This window comes from Notolepis coatsorum, assembly GCF_963971535.1.
Source record: "Notolepis coatsorum genome assembly, contig: SCAFFOLD_2472, whole genome shotgun sequence".
Classification (NCBI taxonomy): Eukaryota; Metazoa; Chordata; class Actinopteri; order Aulopiformes; family Paralepididae; genus Notolepis; species Notolepis coatsorum.
In genome coordinates this window covers 5001-25058 of record NW_028172205.1, presented here as the reverse complement: position 1 = coordinate 25058, position 20058 = coordinate 5001, and the positions used below count along the sequence as shown (strand labels likewise).

At 48.3% G+C, this 20058-nt stretch overlaps 1 protein-coding gene across 1 annotated transcript in view; it reads left to right on the top strand.

The window, feature by feature from the left end:
* Positions 1–1291: 1291 nt before the first annotated feature.
* Positions 1292–20058, top strand: part of LOC311248089 (thrombospondin-4-B-like) — a gene marked incomplete at both ends in the record, with an annotated part of 22863 nt that continues 4096 nt past the window's right edge. The window contains 9 exon segments of the mRNA XM_084339043.1: positions 1292–1437; positions 1439–1574; positions 6390–6640; positions 10731–10833; positions 11037–11119; positions 11234–11285; positions 11433–11584; positions 13075–13212; positions 13369–13446. Coding sequence (XP_084195169.1) covers positions 1292–1437; positions 1439–1574; positions 6390–6640; positions 10731–10833; positions 11037–11119; positions 11234–11285; positions 11433–11584; positions 13075–13212; positions 13369–13446 — 1139 coding nt within the window.

Below are 20058 nucleotides of genomic sequence, written 5' to 3'. Positions count from 1 at the left end.
CGTGCGTGCGTGCGTGCGTGCGTTGCGTGCGTGCGTGCGTCGTTTGTTTAAGTTGTTTGGGTATGGAGCCGCTCCAATTTATGGGCCAAGTCACTTTGAGTCAGACAGAGATCAATCTGTTTGCATGGAGCTCTCCCCACCAGCTGAGGGGGGACAATGTCAGATGCCAAGAGCTGTCCACAAATCAGACCGTCTCTCTCTCTGTGAGTTCTAAAGGTGAGACTGAGAAGAACTGTAAGACACTGTGTAAGAAGGAGGCTTTTGTGCTGCCCGGTCACGTCGCATCTACGTGTAAAAGCCCTCATGTTTCAGGAATAGAGAGGAGAAGGAGAGAAGAGAGAGAGAGAGAGGGAGAGAGAGGCGAGAGTGAGAGAGAGAGAGAGAGAGAGAGAGAGAGAGAGAGAGAGAGAGAAGAAATAAAGGAATAAAGAGTTCATCTGGGGAGATGTGCTTTGTGATCTTGGGCAACTCGGGGGCAATTGTGTGCGCTGCCCTCGCGCGAGAGTGAGCCTTGCAGACAGACCACTGTTAGGGCACTTGTGTATTCATGTCGGGTCACTAGATAGAGGCTCACTAGAGATTCCCTGCACATCCTCCAGTGGCCTGACCGGCTCTCCTGAGTCACTTTATTAAAGGGGAAACTCGAACCATGAAGGCTTAAGCAGAGAATGTCCTCTCTTGCCTCCCTCTCCCCTCTCTCTCTCTCTCTCTCTCTCTCTCTCTCTCTCTCCTCTCTCTCTCTCTCCTCTCTCTCTCTCTCTCTCTCTCTCTCTCTCTCTCTCTCTCTCTCTCTCTCTCTCTCTCTCTCTCTCTCTCTCTCCTCTCTCTCTCTCTCTCTCTCTCTCTCTCTCTCTCTCTCTCTCTCTCTCTCTCTCTCTCTCTCTCTCTCCCCCTCTCTCCTCCCTCCTCTCTCCCCAAGCACTCAGTAGATTCTCTGTAAAATTCCACTATGACTCTGCTTCCGATAAAAGTGAGCCTAAAACAATAAATAAAATGCGGAATAATTTTGCCAAACCTCTATCTCGTAAAAAAAGTAAGTATCGTAACACCATGCTGGTCACAATGCAAAGTTCAATCTCATTCTCCCAGCAAAGTAACACCCCCCTACCCCCCTCCTTCCCAATGGTCTCTGTGTGAGCCAACGTCTGCCTGCCATGAGGTCTGCTGGGGGGGGTTGACACAGTATCCCGCTGGAGCAACAAAAAAACGTTCTCCGGCTCAATAGCCATCATCTGTCCATCTACTCAGCCTCTGTTTACTCTGGGATCGGCTCGCAGGGCTGCAGGTTGAGGAATACTCATATCTCATCCACCCCATGACTTATATGCTTTGACCCCCCCCCCCTCCCCCTCTCTCTCTGGTCTGTCCACAGTGTATGATCTCCTAAACTCGCCAGAATGCCTTCCAGACCTGCTGCAGGGGGGCCTGGCTGCGCAGGGAGGTGAACGAGGGCCTTCCCTCCTCGCCACCCTTCAGGCTGCAGCCCAAGACGGGAACCACGGTGTTTGGCCTGTATAACCCCAGGGACAACAGCAAGTACTTTGAGTTCACCGTCCTGGGAAAGCTCAACAGAGGTAAAGGGCTGTAGTACTACTGCACTCTAGTACTGTTACACTCTCTGTGTACTATTACACTCTCTGGGTACTATTACACTCTCTAGTACTGTTACACTCTCTGGGTACTATTACACTCTCTGGGTACTATTACACTCTGGGTACTATTACACTCTCTGGTACTATTACACTCTCTGGGTACTATTACACTCTCTGGGTACTATTACACTCTCTGGGTACTATTAACACTCTCTAGGTACTATTACACTCTGGGTACTATTACACTCTCTAGTACTGTTACACTCTCTGGGTACTATTACACTCTCTGGGTACTATTACACCTCTCTAGGTACTATTACACTCTGGGTACTATTACACTCTCTAGTACTGTTACACTCTCTAGTACTGTTACACTCTCTGGGTACTATTACACTCTCTGGGTACTATTACACTCTCTAGGTACTATTACACTCTGGGTACTATTACACTCTCTAGTACTGTTACACTCTCTAGTACTGTTACACTCTCTGGGTACTATTACACTCTCTGGGTACTATTACACTCTCTGGGTACTATTACACTCTGGGTACTATTACACTCTCTAGTACTATTACACTCTCTAGTACTATTACACTCTCTGGTACTATTACACTCTGTGTGCTATTACACTCTCTGTGTACTATTACACTCTCTGGGTACTATTACACTCTCTGGGTACTATTACACTCTGTGTACTATTACACTCTCTGGGTATACACTCTGGGTACTATTACACTCTCTGGGTACTATTATACTCTGTGTACTATTACACTCTCTGGGTATACACTCTGGGTACTATTACACTCTCTGGGTACTATTACACTCTGTGTACTATTACACTCTCTGGGTATACACTCTGGGTACTATTACACTCTCTGGGTACTATTATACTCTGTGTACTATTACACTCTCTGGGTATACACTCTGGGGTACTATTACACTCTGGGTACTATTACACTCTCTGGGTACTAATTACACTCTCTGGGTACTATTACACTCTGGGTACTATCACACTCTCTGGGTACTATTACACTCTGGGTACTATTACACTATCTGGGTACTATTACACTCTCTGGGTACTATTACACTCTCTGGGTACTATTACACTATCTGGGTACTATTACACTATCTGGGTACTATTACACTCTCTGGGTATACACTCTGGGTACTATTACACTCTGGGTACTATTACACTCTCTGGGTACTATTACACTCTCTGGGTACTATTACACTATCTGGGTACTATTACACTCTCTGTGTACTATTACACTCTGTGTGTACTATTACACTCTCTGGGTACTATTACACTATCTGGGTACTATTACACTCTCTGGGTACTATTACACTATCTGGGTACTATTACACTCTCTGTGTACTATTACACTCTCTGTGTACTATTACACTCTCTGGGTACTATTACACTCTCTGTGTACTATTAACACTCTCTGTGTACTATTACACTCTCTGGGTACTATTACACTATCTGGGTACTATTACACTCTCTGGGTTAACAGTAATTACAAGTATGTAATAACAGATGTGTGGTCACAATATATGTATAGATTGTATGTATAACCCCCACCATTCAGTTCAGTTCAGTTCAGTTCTTTTTTATTTCGGGTTTTGGACACATAACAATGGTCATTCCATAAATCGGCAAAGTTTTACCAGCTGCTATTGCAGCATTGTCCAATTGTCCGAAAAGGGCTAGGGAGAAGCACTAGGCTTGTCGGGGCCCCTACCCCTGAAGACTTACGTTTTGTTTTTCACATTTACATACATACATTTACATACATAGTTACATACATTATATAGTACACATTACAGTACACACATATAGTACACACCGTCCAACCTCCCCCCCACTGAACTTAGAAAGAGAAATTGTAGACACAGATGTGGAATTCTGGTTTAAAGGCCCTAGAGTGGATCTTTTCTGACCATACAGGTAAGAGATACAGCAGGGATTCCCAGACGTGACATGAATCTCCACCCTGAGGTCACGACTCACCCTTCAATTCTCCATGCATTATAATGTACCCATACCACAGATCTCCAATTAGATATCACATATCAGTGGTGGGTAAGTGTGTGGGTGCACTAAACATACCCCACACAACCTATATATATATATATATATATATATATTATATTTATATATATTTAAATATATATATTTATACACATATACATATACGCATAATACATTCACAGACACGTTACAGACGTGGTTTGGCTCAGACTTATTTATAGTCGTGATTGTAGAGAGTGAGATAATGACCTTCAAATGAAAACCTGTGAATTGGAATAATTGTCCTCTTTAACACTCTCACGCTTCTTCGTTAAAGTTATAAAATAGCACAACAACCCCAGCACGGAGCAAACACAACCAAGAAACTCACATCCATCTGTTTTCCCAGTGTCGGATATATCTTTGCTCGAAGGTAACTTGTAATAATTAAATGTTACTCCCTGCCCGGGGTGAGGTGGGTTTTTCCAATTGGCACATGCATTACGGCAACAGCAAGTCTCTGTATTAATTACCTCAAGGTAAGTATTAATCCACTGTGAAAAAACTGAGGCAGGTGTGGTGGTCGCCAGCAGAGTGCAAACATTCTTCTTTGCAACGCAGTAAGGCTGCAAGTATGAATTAAAATAAGATATATCAACACATAGTATCTTAAAGTACAAGACAAACTTGTCTCCAAAAGTGGGCTACATCTCCTGCAGTCCCAAAACATGTGCATCAATGAGCCAGCCTGACTGTCTGGGCAGAGGGCCACAGTTTGGAGGAGAATTAAGTTTCATGAGGTAATGTTTTCTGGGTGTAAGAGAGGTTCTGTGGATAAAGTTGACGTGTGTTTGCAGATGATCTGTGTCTTAGACGAGTCAGCGATAGTTTTCCATCTTCTATTACAAAGACCGTCCTCCTGCATATTAAAAATGTCAAAATGACTGCCATGGCCTTTCTAGTGTTGAAGCTGTTTTTTATTATTCAAATTTGTTTTACAATGTGTCACTGAGTGAAAGGTGGAAAACATAGTCTGTCAAGTAGCATGCCTCCTTGATCCCTTGTCTTTATGTCCATATAGAATCCCAGGCCAAATCTCTGTCAATGTGTTTGTCTAATATTTTCCCCTTAAGTTCCACGAGGTAATGTTTTCCTGGGGTGTAAAGAGAGGTTCTGTGGATGAAGGCAACGTGTGTTTGCTGACGATGTGGGTTCTTAGACGAGTCAGCGATAGTTTCCCATCTTCTATTACAACTACCGTCCTCCAAAGGGTAGATCTACTTGTAGGTAGATTACTTTAGATTACATTAAATTCAAATGTATTGTCATTATACAGCACAAGTACAGTACAACCGAAAATAAGTTTAGCATCTAACGAGAGTGCAAATGTAACAATAAAGTGCAATAGTAATATACAATGTACAGGTGATTAAACTGGGGTATAAAAATATAAATGAGTACTACTGAGTAATCAGATGTATGTACAGAGTTGTAGTATTAATATGTACAGTGATACAGGTATAAAGACACTATGGTAGTAAGTCATACTGGCCAGCAGCGTAACTGGTAAGAGTAGCTAATGAAAGAGAAAGAGTAAATTATAGTAAACTGACAGCAAATAGTAAAGTTCTGACACTAAGCTATTCGTTTTGACCTCTTGTATCTAATATTTCATGCATGTTGTGATTGTTGCTGTCTTTGGTGTTTTGTAAATAGATTTAATAAAACAAATTATGCTAGACAGAAATGTAGGACCATAATATGTTTTAGACTTTAGGAAAAGTCAAGGACCTGTAAACATGTGGCTTTTATTTCAACAAAGCATGTTTCAAAATGATTATTATTATTATTTTTGTAACAGTCAAAATGACTGCCTTGGCCTTTATAGTGTTTGTTTTGTTTTTTTACAATGTGTTACTGAGGTGGAAAACATAGTTTTTTCCGCCCGGTCCCCCCTGGCGTCTTTCAAGTGTCTTATCCTGTAGAATCCTGGGACAAATCTCCGTCTAACAATGTGTCTGTCAATATTTTTCTTTCACCTCTACATTATTCATTGAATCAATCTGTGGACTAATTTACATGCTCCACCGCCCATCCTCATCCCTGTTTCACCACTGTCCTTTCTCGCTGCTCACTCCCTTCCCTCCTCCCGTATTTCCTTTCATCACTTTTCTCCTCTTTATCTCCTTTCCCTCTCCCATCTTTGTCTTCCTCCCTCCTCCCCCCGTCCCTCCTCCCCTCCTCCCTCCTCTCTCCTCTCTCCTCCCTCCTCCCTCCTCCCTCCTCCTCTCCTCTCTCCTCTCTCCTCCCCTCCTCCCCCCTCCCTCCCTCCCTCCCTCCTCTCTCCTCTCTCCTCTCTCCTCTCTCCTCCCTCCTCCCTCCTCCCCCCTCCCTCCCCCCTCCTCCCTCCTCCTCCCTCCTCTCTCCTCCTTTCCTCTCTCTCCTCTCCTCCTCCCTCCTCCCTCATCTCCTCCCTCCCCTCCTCCCTCCCTCCTCCCTCCCTCTCCTCCCTCCCTCCTCCCCCCTCCCTCTCTCCTCCCTCCTCTCTCCTCCCTCCTCCCCCCTCCTCCCTCCTCCCTCCTCTCTCCTCTCTCCTACCTCCTCCCTCCTCTCTCCTCCCTCCTCCTCCCTCCTCCCTCCTCTCTCCTCCCTCCCTCCTCCCCCCTCCCTCTCTCCTCCCTCCTCTCTCCTCCCTCCTCCCTCCTCCTCTCTCCTCCCTCCTCTCTCCTCCCCCCTCTCTCCTCCCTCCTCTCTCCTCCCTCCTCTCTCCTCCTCCCTCCCTCCAGCCGTGTTGCGTTACCTGCGGACCGACAGGAGGATGAGCTCGGTGACCTTCAACAACTTGGCGCTGGCTGACGGCCAGCGGCACCGGCTGCTGTTCCACCTGAAGGGTCTCCAGCAGCAGGGGCCCGGCGGGGTGGAGCTGCACCTGGACTGCAAGCTGGTGGAGACGGTCAGGGATCTCCCCGCCGTCTTCCAGGGGCTCCCCGCAGGCTACGGGCTGGTGGAGCTCAAGTCCATGCTGCCCAAGGAGCAGGTGAATTTGGTGCTCATTTATACTCTGCTGCGGAGAATAGTCTGGTTACAATCCCAACAGTCTGTCTGTCTGTCTGTCTGTCTGTCTGTCTGTCTGTCTGTCTGTCTGTCTGTCTGTCTGTCTGTCTGTCTGTCTGTCTGTCTGTCTGTCTGTCTGTCTGTCTGTCTGTCTGTCTGTCTGTCTGTCTGTCTGTCTGTCTGTCTGTCTGTCTGTCTGTCGGTTGAGCAGATGATGCAGCCGATCACTATCACTTTAACAGTTAAAGGAACACGGCAACATTATGGGAAATGCACTTATACCGTCTACCGTCTTCCCCAGAGCCAGACAAGAAGATAGAGTTTCCTCTCTGTGCGTTTAGTGGAAGGCTATCCGGCTGCAAGCTAGATTAGCCTAGCATAAATTAATGGAAGCGGATACGGACCACTAGCCTAGCTTAAAACTCAGTGAGAGGTGTTTTTGGCCAACAGCTAGGCTAGCTGGTCCGTATCCGCTTCCATTAATTTGTGCTAAGCTAAGATCCTGGTATCTATCTTCTTGTCTTGTTCTCTCTGCTTATTTTATGCCTGTTTATACCAATTGTATGCTCATATTGTCTATTTTATATCCATTATGTCTACCTTACTGCTGTGAAGCACTTTGGGCTCTAATTATTGTATGAAAGGTGCTATACAAATAAAGTGTATAGATTATAGAATAGAATAGAATAGAAGTACTTTATTGATTCAGAGGGAAATTCAGCACTACAGATCACTCACAATAAACATTTAGGTAGTCAAAATCTAAAATAAGAATAGAAATGCAGTCTGGGATATATACATTCTAAAATATACATCCAAAAATATACCGTAATATACAGTAAAATAGTAAATCTACAGTAATAGATGTAGAAAAAAGTATTAAGTGTTGATGTAAGGGCGGCTAGGTGGTGTAGTGGGCAAGGCGCTCGCCACCAATGCAGGAGACGCTGGGTTCGAGCCCAGCTCTCCGCATTGCTATCAGCTTGGCTGGTCGTTCATACTAATACAATTGACAGTATTAGGGGGTGGGAAGCTGGTGGGTGGGGATCGGACGCTGTGGACAGCGACTCCTACAGGTCGGTTGGTGCGCCTGCGCAGCAGAATCAGGAAGCGACGGGGGCGGCGTGTCCCTCCCACGCAGACCCTCGCCACTGGGAGATCGCGCTGTGCAGGTGAAAAGATGCGACAGCTGCTTCCTCGAGTACCGGAGGGGACACATTGCAGCCGGCTTGTGGGAGGCATGGCCTAACAGCGTTCGAGACAGGGGAGGGTAGAATTGGACGATACGAAATTGGGATGGGAGAAAAATAGAAAAATGGGAGAAAAAGTAGATAAAAAAAAAAAGTGTTGATGTAACAGTAAAAAGTCATAAGTCAAAAGTCCAGGAAGATTACCAGAGTGTGTACCGTCACTGTGTGCTCAGTGACGCACAGTGATGCATTGTATAGTCTGATGGCTGTTGGAAAGAAGGACTCCCTGTGCCGTTCTAGGGAGTCTTAGGGGGCTTTCACACTAGCCATTCGGGGTCGAATCAGAGCGCGATCACACCAAAATAGGGTGTGATCGTCCCTGATAAGAACGCTCCCCCCACTACCCCCAGTCACGCTGATTCGCTCCAAACATGGACCGCTGGAATAGGTGGTCTCGGGTGCGAACCAGCGTCCCCGACGACGGAGCGGGGGGCGTGGTGTGCAAGCTTGTACCAAAACACGGAAGAGGCTTGCTGTATCAACTTGCTGACACACACAACGTCATTACTGTAATTCTTTCATGCTTGCTTGAATTTTGGGCAGATAAAAACATACAACTGGACAATACCCACAAAACCGATATTTATGGGCAGTTTGGCGAGTTCAGACCTCAACCAAACAAGCATGTTGAGCCTCACGGCTCAGTGGATGAAAACATGAAGCCACGTTACAAGCCCAAGACTTCCCTGGCTCGCATTAGGCCTGGCAATCTTTTTTGTCTATACATTAGTTTCTTGTTCGAATGCATTTATTTCTATAGACCAGTGACATGCAATATAATTGACGCAAGCAATGGGCTAACGTTAGCTGTTATCCCATAAATGAGGCTGCGGTCTCGACTCCCGGAGAGTCAGCATTGCCTTGGCTTGGGCTGATTGCTATACTAACTCGTTTGGCTGAGTTAGGGGGAGGGGAGCCGTGGGTGGGTCCTGGGCGTTGTGGACAGCGACCCCTACAGTTTGGCCGGGGCGCCTGCTCAGCAAGGGTAGGATCTGGAGAGAGGTAGTGCGACCTTCCACACGTTACACTCTCCCGGTGAGAATCTGCGCGGCCAGGCTGGCTGCCGGCTGGCTGCACATGCGTCGGAGGAAAGCATGTGACAGTCTCCGGCCTCTCGGACCAACAGTAGGGGAAAGTGCGCAACAACCAGGAAGGGGGTTGGGAATTGGCATAACAACTAACAGTGGGATGGGAGAAAAATCGGAAAAAGAAGGAGGGGAAAAAAGATAAGAAAAAAAAGAAAAAAAAGTTATCCCATAAATAGGCTAAGCTAACTAGCGTTAGCCGCTAACCCAGGAAACGCTCAAAGCGTACTCCACGACACAAGATCCATTCGTGAGAAAAAGGGGTGGGTTATATTGACGACGCTTGACAACAGAGGCTCAAAGATAACTTCATATTTATTGGTTATTCGTTTCTTTATATCGGGCATCCAGTTTCCATCACCGTGTGTTTGTTCAGCTGTGATGTGTTGACGTTCGAGAGTGACATCATCGCCTACAGCAGCTTACACGCTCAAAACGCAAACCGCAAACAAAAACCGGAGCGAACCAGACTGCAGTGTGTACACAAACCAGAGGGGGGGAGTTCGCACTGGAGTTCGCACTCAGGACGGAGCGAGGACGGAGCGGAGCACCCGTTCCTAATGAGAAAGCCCCCTTAGTCTAACACAGAACGTGCTCCTTCTATCAGCCAAGTCCGTTTGTAGTGGGTGGGAGGGGTTGTCCATGATGGCGTGGAGCTTAGCAAGGCTCCTCCTCTCTGACACCACCACCAGAGAGTCCAGCTCCACCCCTACCACGTTACTGGCCTTCCTGACCAGCTTTTCCAGCCTGTTTGTGTCCCCTGCTCTCAGTCCACTGCCCCAGCAGGTCACTGCGTACAAGAAGGCGCCCGCCACCACAGACTCATAGAGCATTCTCAACATCCTTGTACAGACGTTGAAGGATCTAGAGTGCCTCAGCATGTTTAGACCCGTTCAATTTATTGTCAATGTGTACTCCGAGGTATTTGTACTCAACCAAACGGGGGTCACAGGTGAACTCCTCCTCCTCCCCAGATCCACAGCCAGTTCCCTGGTCTTCGTCACATTTAGCTGGAGGTGGTTCTTTTCGCACCATGTGACGAAGTCCGCCACCAGCGCTCGGTATTCCTCCTCATCACCATCCTTTATACATCCCACTATCGCAGAGTCATCAGAAAGCTTCTGAAGGTGGCAGGACTCGATAGTGGAAGTCGTTGGTGTAGACAGTGAAGAGGAAGGGAGAGAGGACTGTCCCCATGCGGGGCCCGGTGGTGCTGACCAGTCTGTCTGACACACAGCCTTGTACTGTGGTCCCGTCAGATAGTCAACAACCCAGGACACCCAGTGGGGCCTCAACCTTCTCACCCAGCAGCCCACGCCATTATGGTATCGAAAGCACTGGAGAAGTAAAGAAATATGACTCTCACAGTGCTCGCAGGCTTGGCTAGGTGAGTGGAGGCTCTGTCCAGCAGGGAGATGACAGCATCCTCTACCCCCAGTCGGGGCTGGTAGGCGAACTGGAGTGGGTCAAGGTGGGGTTTGATATTATTATTATTATTATTATTATTATTATTATTATTATTATTATTATTATTATTATTATTATTATTATTATTATTATTATTATAAATTGGTATCTGACTCTGGAGAAGACGGTAAGCGCATTTCCCATAATGTCTGCGTGTTCCTTTAGTAGCTACCTCGCCTTTGTGTAAGATTTTCATATTCAGCTCCTAGATTCTTTACTGTCTCTGACTAACAACACGTGCCTGATCCTGGGCCTTGCTTGACGCCAACAGGAGAGCCTAGAGGAGCTGAAACTGGCGGTCGGCGACACGTTTGAAAACATTGCCTCTTTACAAGAATGCCACTTCCAGCAAAGGGACTCTGTGCAAACTCTGGGTAAGATTCTCACTCTGCAAATCAATCATCTCCACGTCCCCGCGAGTCGACCGTCTGTTTACCGGTAAAACAATCACAGTGAACAGAGAACAGCGGTCGATGTTTACTGTCCTGCCTCGGGAGTAGGCTTAGTAAGCAAACACACAGTCGGGATCAGGACTCCGACTTCGGTTAAACACACTGCCACCGTCCCTTTCTCCCAGGGATCAACACCAAGCAGCTGGCCAATCAAATGCTGGATCTCACCAAGGTGATCAACGAGCTGAAGGACGTCCTCATCCAGCAGGTAACTATATCTCGACACCGGCCCCTCCAAGGCCATTTGACCCCTGACCCCTGACCTCTCTTGACAGCCTGCCTGACTCCATATAAACTAAGTCTACCTTCCCCCTCCGCTCAGGTCAAAGAGACCTCATTCCTCAGGAACACCATCTCCGAGTGCCAAGCGTGCCGTGAGTTCAATTCCGGTGACAGTTAGTCGCCAGTGACAATGAATATTTTTATTTTTGTGCAACATACTGCTATTTTAGAAAGTGTAACGGAGCGAATTGATTGGCCTTGCGGTTGAAAATGGATTTTCCCCGGCGTTGTGTTTGCAGGACTGGACGGAGGGCAGGTGCAGGGGCCACAGTGCACCCCGGGCGCCTGCTTCCGTGACGATATGTGCATCGAGACGGAGGAGGGCATCGAGTGCGGACCCTGCCCCGACGGTTTCACCGGGGACGGCTTCAGCTGTGATGATGTGGACGAGGTAAGGCTCTGTGTGTGCGTGTGCGTGTGTGTGTGTGTGTGTGTGTGTGTGTGTGTGTGTGTGTGTGTGTGTGTGTGTGTGTGTGTGTGTGTGTGTGTGTGTGTGTGTGTGTGAACACGTACATACAGTATGACATTTTGCAATGTGAGCTGTAATAAGCTTTATGTGTGCACACATTTTACATTTAGTCATTTAGCTGACGCTTTATCCAAAGCGATTTACAAGTTCTGTACAACAAGTCAGCAGGAATGGTAGTACAACTCATGCAGTGTGGAACTGTGTGTGTGTGCGTGTGCGTGTGTATGTATGTGTGTGTGTGTGTGTGTGCATACATCATGTATATGACCCTATAAAGTGGACCAGCCCCTTGGTAGCCATTCAACATTCCAGTTTAATTGTCTTTTTTTTTGCACGAACACATCAAACGGGGGAGTAGACCCCAGAGTGCCGTGTTTTGCAGCATTAACAGAACCAGGGGTGTAAAGTACTTGAGTAATTGTACTTCGTTACAATACTTAAGTACTGTTTTGGGGGATTTGTACTTTACTCAAGTATTATTAGGTTTGTATACTCAATTACATTTCAGAGAAAAAAAACATGGCTGAACTAACGTTAACGTTATTAACTTATTAATCCTGCGGCCGCACTTTATTTAAAAACAGCCAATCAAATCCCCATCAATGGAAAATTAACCCGCCCCATACCCATGAGTGTATGCTTGGTTTCATTCCAGCCTTGCCTAAACACCAGCTGATGATTTCACTAATTGGCTCACCTCTTCAACTCACCTGGTGCAATGTGTAGTTAATATGAAAACTTGGCCCACGATGGAAGTACATTTCAAAGTAGAAACTTTTTTTTTTTTTTTTTTATCCACTTTTTCTATATTTTTCTCCCATCCCAATTTCGTATCATCCAATTCAACCCTCCCCTGTCACGAACGCTGTTTCTTGCCTCCCACAAGCCGGCTGCAATGTGGACTAAGTCATACATAGCACAAGTCCCCTCCGGTACTTGAGGTAACAGCAGTCGCATCTTTTCACCTGCGCAGCTCGATCTCTCAGTGTCGAGGAGTAACGCGTGGGAGGCTCACGCTGCCCCCGACACTTCCTGATTCTACTGCGCAGGCGCACCAACCGACTTGTAGGAGTCGCTTGTTCACAACGCCCGATCCCCACCCTTCAGTTTCCCTCCCCGTAATACGGCCAATGTGTATTACTGCGGACGACCAGCTAAACTGAAAACAATGTGGAGAGCTGGATTCGAACACGCGAATCCTAGCGTCTCCACACTGGTGGCGAGTGCCTTGCCCACTACACCACCTAGCCGCCCTCAAAGTAGAAACTTTTTAACTTTTTTGTGTTTTTAGCCGCAGATACTCTGACTTTTACTTGAGTACGATTTTGAGACGGTACCCATACTTTCACTTAAGTATCATTTCTGGGTACTTTTTACACCCCTGAACAGAACTCTTGTCCTCCTCTCTGCAGTGTCAGTTTAACCCCTGCTACCCCGGAGTGAAGTGTGTGAACACGGCCCCTGGCTTCCGCTGTGACGCCTGCCCACTGGGCTACAGCGGGCTGCCCATGGAAGGGGTGGGAGTCCTGTTCGCTCAGACCAACAAACAGGTCGGTTCAGAATCCTTACAAGGTCTCGTCGTGTCACGGTGTCTGCGGCACGTTGACCCATGCGTCACGTGAGAGAGACGTTCCGAGTTTAGTATAAAAGTAACTTAGCGAAGAAGCATTTATGACTCACGTGTTTACTAATTCTCCACAATTCAGGTCTGTGACGACGTGGACGAGTGCAATAACCCTGATCGTGGAGGCTGTGCAGCGAACTCCAACTGTCTCAACTCCATGGTGAGGACAAATAATGATCTAAAACTAAGACAAACTCATTATCAGACTAAGACAAACACATTATCAGACTAAGACTTGTCTGACTGAAAAGACTATTTCCGAGCTCTCTTCCTCCCAATCCCAAATCTCCCTTCTACTCTCTGTGTTGCCGTTTCAAAAGCCGTTGCCGTTTCTCATTGCCCAAGTTACCTGCATGCATGACTCCCTTGTGTTATTCTATCCTCATCCCCTTATCCCCTACTTTCATCAATGGGGAGCCGATGCAATCTGTAACAGATTACCTCGGCATCGTGCTCAACTGCAAGCTGAAAAGAGACCCGTGGACCGACTTCACGAGCACTGAGACACAACAAAGAAGGATATATTTTAAAGAAATTGCTCTCCTTTAATGTCCACAAACAAAACGCTCCAAATGTTTTACAGTTCTTTCATTAAAAAGTGTCTTAACCCTACTGCATCATCTGCCCGGTTTGGCAACGCTACTGAGACATGATGAAAACGATTGCCGGGGGGAAAACGGCAACAACAGCGAGTAAACTGTTAGGGATTATGTTTCCAAGTATGGAACGCATCTACAGAGACAGAACAATGAATAAGACAAACAACATGGTGGCTGACCAGAGGCCCCTTGGCTCCTCTGAATTGTTGCCATCTTGGCGATGATACCGCCCCCCTCCATTTGCAAAAAAAGAGATCAATGTTTTAAATGGTTGCACAAGCCATGCAGTAGGTAATATAGTATTATTTGTGACATTGTGATGGAAAGCCTCGTGTTTTTGCTGCAAACCAATTTCCCCACAAGGATGAGTTTCTAAAGTATCTAACTATATTATGTTACATAACAATATCACACATGGAACAGAAACAAAAACAGAAGAAAAGGAATACTCTTACCGTTTTTCTTTACTTTGGCACCCAGCTGACATTATTTCTACTCAACCAAATCCACTGACTTCCGTTCAAAGCTTCTTCCGACATCTCCTCTACAGCCTTTCGCAAACTCTGCCCACGAATCCCCAGCTCTCTGAAAACTGATAGTCGATCATGCTATGAACCCTCTGCCTCCCACTTCTACAGGACGCTTTCCATCCTTGCTGTTCAGTTTTTGCCGGCAAGTCTACATATACTGTATCTAAGCTTTTTCCTTTCATAAGCCTCCTCCACTGAATCCTCCCGTCAGTTATATAAAATAAACGACCCACTGACTCGCAGACCATAACACTAGGACTGGCCTCAAGTTCTGTATCGTATCGCTCTCGCTCGGCATCGCTCTCTGCACTATCTCGCATACGTGCACGCGCACTGAATAAAGACCACAATGTACCTTTAATCCCAATATTCGTCTGACCACACCCCTATCAGCTTACCCATATAAGCAGGGGTGGGGCCACCCACTCTCCTCCTTCTCGCTTTCACCACAAGGAAGAAGTGCCTCGGTAGATCCCCACACTTGACACCATGATGGAAGAAAGGTTTAGGAGCAGCTTTGGGAAACAAGGATACGTTGACATCATATCTTTATTTTCTCTCTCACTATTTTCGAGAAAATACGGCGATATTGTCTTCGTACTGGAGTGTCTGGAAGATGATGATCATTCTAAAAACCCTCCACCGGTTTTCGTATTGGGAGCACGCCGCTGCATGCTTCTCAACTGCAGTTCCTTGCTGTGTTTGTTGGGGTGAAACCTGTCAGGCCACAGCTGAACTGTCGGACATGCCGCTGTTGTGAGAAGCGGTGCGTTCCAGGTTGGGTGAGTAGTGTTTGCTGGCTGGCTCCACTTGTCTGTTAGTGCTATGGGGGCTACTTGACAAAGTTTATGGAAACCGGCCCCAGGCTAGGGTCCTTTGTTCAGCCACCTAGGCGACAGAAGGCCTTGGTCTGAAGACCATTATAGTTTTAACTAGTGGGCCGCGACCATTGACACTGGTGATCCCTGTGTGTTCTGGACGAGTGGATTCTCTCTGTCACCGTGTTAAGGCCCCATCTTTCATATCCAAATGAGAGTATTCCTTCACGAGGGGATATGTGCATGTAATGTGCGATAGCGGCAGATTCATGTTCAAAGTCAGCTACACAGGCCAGTTGGTACTGTGCTGATTCCGTCGGATGTGGTAAAGTCACCGTTGTGAAGCGGTGTTGACATCTTGTTTTCTCTTTTCTCTTAAAAAGTGAGGAGAGGTTCAGAACGGCGGCCTGTCTGGGTGAGTGTTATGTCATTGTTTACATGTTCATAGCTTACGGTTAGTTAACTGCTGCGTTAGCCTGCTGGATCGCTGCATGGCCTGCTTAGGGCCTACTATTAGCCAGTCAGCTGTTAGCTGCGGGGCTAGCATGCCGTGGTCGCTAGGTAACGTTAGCTTGCTGCTATGGCCATGGCCTGGCGCGGGGTAGCTTAGCTTCTCGCGCGCCGCCGTGAGCTCGCTTCTGATCGCGTGCGTCGTTAGATCGGCGTCTCGCGAGCAGAAGCAGTAGCACCCGAACGGTTGGAGCGGCTGTTAGCTTGATGCTATTCTGTTGAACGTGCTTTGATTTTAACATGTTTTACACTCTTGACCACGACGTCATCCTTGACAGGGGATGTTTTCGTCGACCCTGCCCTGAGCCAGGACGGCAAGGTTGCATCAACAGGGGACTGTAGTGCGGGTTGGGGCGGTGACGCTGCCCAGTTCGGACAACACAGGAGCGGCTGTGTTCCTACGGTGTCTGTGACTGCACTTCGCTGATCTGCGTTCCGGGTAGGAACGGGGTTGACCAGACCTCATAACACGTCTTCTGGTTTTACTTTGCTAAATGTATTGTGAATAACGGTGTTTTTCCCAAAACGTGTGTTGCTACAATGCATTTAGGATACGTTGCGGGTTATGTGTGAGCTGTTTTTGTCACTGGCAGTTAGCTTCTCCGTGCAAACGGGATGTAATGATCTGGTTGTTGTGTGAGAAACACGGCCGTGTACTCACAACTAAGGTAACTAACCTATGAAGCTATGCTTGGTGACAAGTGAGTAAAAGAATGTTCTTTCTCAGACTGTAATGACAATGAACAGTGTGTTCACACATTAACAGGTTTTCCTGTTTTAACTGGCCGTATTGAGGGTAAAATAGGAGGATTGTGTTTCCCCCCCGGTTCCCTGGGGACTTTTTCATCCTCCTATCAGACATGTTGTGCATTAATTGTGTCTTTTGTGTGGTAGGGATACGATGTAACTCTTAGCTTGATTGCTGAGGTTGTGCTAAATCTGCTGGAGAAACTTATTTCCTAAAGGGAAATTGGTTTGGTTGCTGTCATGTGTGCTTAGCAAGGCCTGTGGTCGATACTAATCAAGAATGATGTATTCTCTCATTGTGAAAAAAACGGCGTTCCTCTGTTGAGTGTTTTTGCCATTTTTTATAGGTGATGATGGGTTGTGTGTGTCATGTGACCTACAACTGGGTTGTACTGGCCACGGAAGCACATGTGTATGTTGGACCGGGGTTCTTAGAGCCCTCTCTATTCTGTGTTTTTCCTTAGTAAAAATCAGATAGCAGGTTAGCTCATGCGCTGTGTGGAGCTGTGAAACGCTTCATAGAGCTGACTATGACTGTGTCATATTCTCTTTTTGTCGTTACATCGTATCATGGGTGTGGGGTCGTAAAGGGGTGAACTGGTAACCTTTCCTCTCCCCATTGTTCTGTCGGTCAGGGGTACACCCCCTGTCCTTCAAGGTTCCCGGCACGTGGCGGTTCGGCACGTTACGGGGGGGGGGGAGGGAGTTCCTGGTCCCACGGCCTGGTATATTGGGCGTGTGCACCGCAGGAATTCCCCCGCCATAGAGTACGTCACCGTGCGCGTCTCTGTTGGTAGGACTTCCGTGTGCTGTTCAGGTCCATGTGATGGATCTGTTTTCAGGGGGGGTGGTCAGGGCTCCTCCTCACCAAGCGCCTATTCAGGCCTTCTGTGAGTTCGGACTCCTTCTTCCATGTGAGGAAGCCTCCATCAGAGTACAGAGCCTTCCTCCTCAGATTGTCAAAGTGAGTGGACCCTCTAGAAGGGTCCTTTTCTATTGTATGTATATTCGATTCAATTCGTTTATTGAGTGTGTATGGGTTCAGTGCCTCTTCCCCGGAGGCCCTAAAACCAGTTTTTTACATGGCTCAAGGTGCAATATATTCTTTTCAATCTGTACAGCTCGCGTGGGAAGTCTCTCTGGGGATCCCCGTCTCTTTCCTATGGGAGGGTGGTGGGATGTAAAAATGTGAAAAAAATTTACCCCGGCTGTGTAGACTGGGATACATACTGTTGATGCTTCCTTCTTTCTATTCCAGAAGTGTTGGAGTTAGGGAGTGTCACACCCCTCTTGTCGTTCCCCTGGGCGCCTTGGGGATTCAATGACAGGTCTAAATAGCCTGTTCATTGATGGGGGTGTGTCCCGACGCACGTATAGTGCTAGCTCGCTGTAAACAGGCGATTGACTGGCACGCCTTGGTTGCTTGTGGTTGAAACAGCGTTTTTATAAAGCAACTGAGATGGGGGTTTTTCCTCTTCCGACGACCACATCCCATGACCTGGGTGGGTTGTCGACGGATTCTCGTTCATGTCTGGGGGATGATGACGGGATGGATCTGAACATATGTGGTGGGGTCTCACGCCCTTGGGGTGGGCCACCAGGCGCGGTTCGTCCGAACGTCTGGGTGGCGCCTTCTTTTCATGTTAAGATCAACACGCATATCTGCCCTTCTCCTGGAGTAGGCATGTCGGCGTGGTTAGGGCACGGGACTGGTTCTGGTCACGCTGGTCCAGATCAGTTGAACCCGTTGTCCGCCGGGGATGCAGATCTGCTGTTCTGGTACCCTGAGGGACTTGGGCTTTTTTCAGGGGGAAAAATGCCAGGTCGGTCTGGGTGTCACAGGGTTAAGCGCTATGGAGACCCTGGTTGGGTATGTTTTTACTCAGCACTGTCGTCATGGCTTACAGCCATGCCATTCTGTACGCGCTCGATCTCGTCGGATCTCGGCCGCTACACAGGTTGGTCCTGGTTAGTACTTGGTTGGGAGACCGCCGGGGAATACCAGGTACGGTGTGCTTAGGGGCTGGTTCTCCATTATTTTTCACTCCTCTCTCACGCATGGCGAAGAGGGGCCTGTGGGGGTGGTTTTTTGACCTCCTCTGGTGACCCTGTGCTTCCCGTACCGCCAGGCCCGGTCCGAAGTGATGTTTGCGACCCGTAGGCCTGGGTTAACCCTTTTTGGAAACTGAAACACTTGTACTGCGGTATAGCCGGTGTATACCCGCAGGTGTGTTTTGGAGTTTTTTCTTGAGGGGTTATAGGAACAACCACCGCATTGGGTAACACCGAGGTGGTTGATTCCCTGGTGTGTTGGAGCAGTGTCAACTCCCGGGTTCACCGTTTGAGGGTGCCCCTGCACGTTCATGACGTCTGCCAATCGTGTCATCCTTCTCTGCCTCGACCCCTCTGGGTGGGGGTTTTTAAATGGAGGCTTGGTCATGCAACACCGCCAGCTTACGCTCCTTCCGCCGGGGCGGCTGTGTTCAGCTGTCCCCTCTGGCGCCTGTCTCGTCCGCAGTCTCCAGGCTAGGGTTAACAGCCTGTTGCCTGGTTTTTCCCCGGTGCGCTGCCTGCTTCCGTTGGTTAACCTTTTTTGTGTGCTTACGGCCATGCTGACTGCCTGTTCTGCAGGGTCAGTGTGCCAGGCGGTGTACTATTGGGGGGACAGGGCCCGCTCGGCTTACGGCCATACCAACCTGAACACGCCCGATCTCGTCCGATCTCGGAAGCTAAGCAGGTTCTGGCCTGGTTAGTACTTGGATGGGATTCCGCCTGGGAATACCAGGTGCAGTAACTGAGGGGCCTTTGTCCGAATACGCTGGCGATGTGGGGGGCGGGGCACTACGTGCCCACCTGGTGGGGTCTTGATGCTGGCATCATGGACTTCTCCGGGCCCCCATTCTAGGGAGTCCAGTCCTTTTGGTGGGTCTGGGTCTTCCTTCGTGCTCCGCTGCTACGGCCTTGCCACGGGGTTGGGTTTGCCCTTGACCCCGTGATTCTGGGGGCAGTAACGAGGTTGTTCCTCCGTTCGTTCCCGGGTGGCATGCGGGTTGTGCGTGTGTGTAGTCGTGGGGTCAAGCCACGGTCTGCTCACCCTGTGCGTTGAGTTGCTTGAGTGCCTCTTCGCACGGTCGGGTCCGTCGCCCTCCCGTGAAGCCCCTAATAGGGGGGGTGCCCGCCATTAGGGTGGGTCGGGGGGGCTCGGCCCTCCCTGTTCTGATGGTTTGTGGGGGGCTGTCAGCGGGGTGTATTTGTCGGCCGTTGGCTCTCGCTCGGCCTCCCTTGTGCAGAGAGCGATGCCGAGCGAGAGCGATACGATACAGAACGTTAGGTTATGACTATAACCAAGTTCTGTTAGTATAGCGACGCTCGGCATCCGACGCCGCTGCAGCCTTTGACCTCGCCTTGTGGCGAAAGCTTGGGAAGGAGGAGAGTGGGTGGCCCCACCCCTGCTTATATGGGTAAGCTGATAGGGGTGTGGTCAGACGAATATTGGGATTAAAGGTACATTGTGGTCTTTATTCAGTGCGCGTGCACGTATGCGAGATAGTGCAGAGAGCGATGCCGA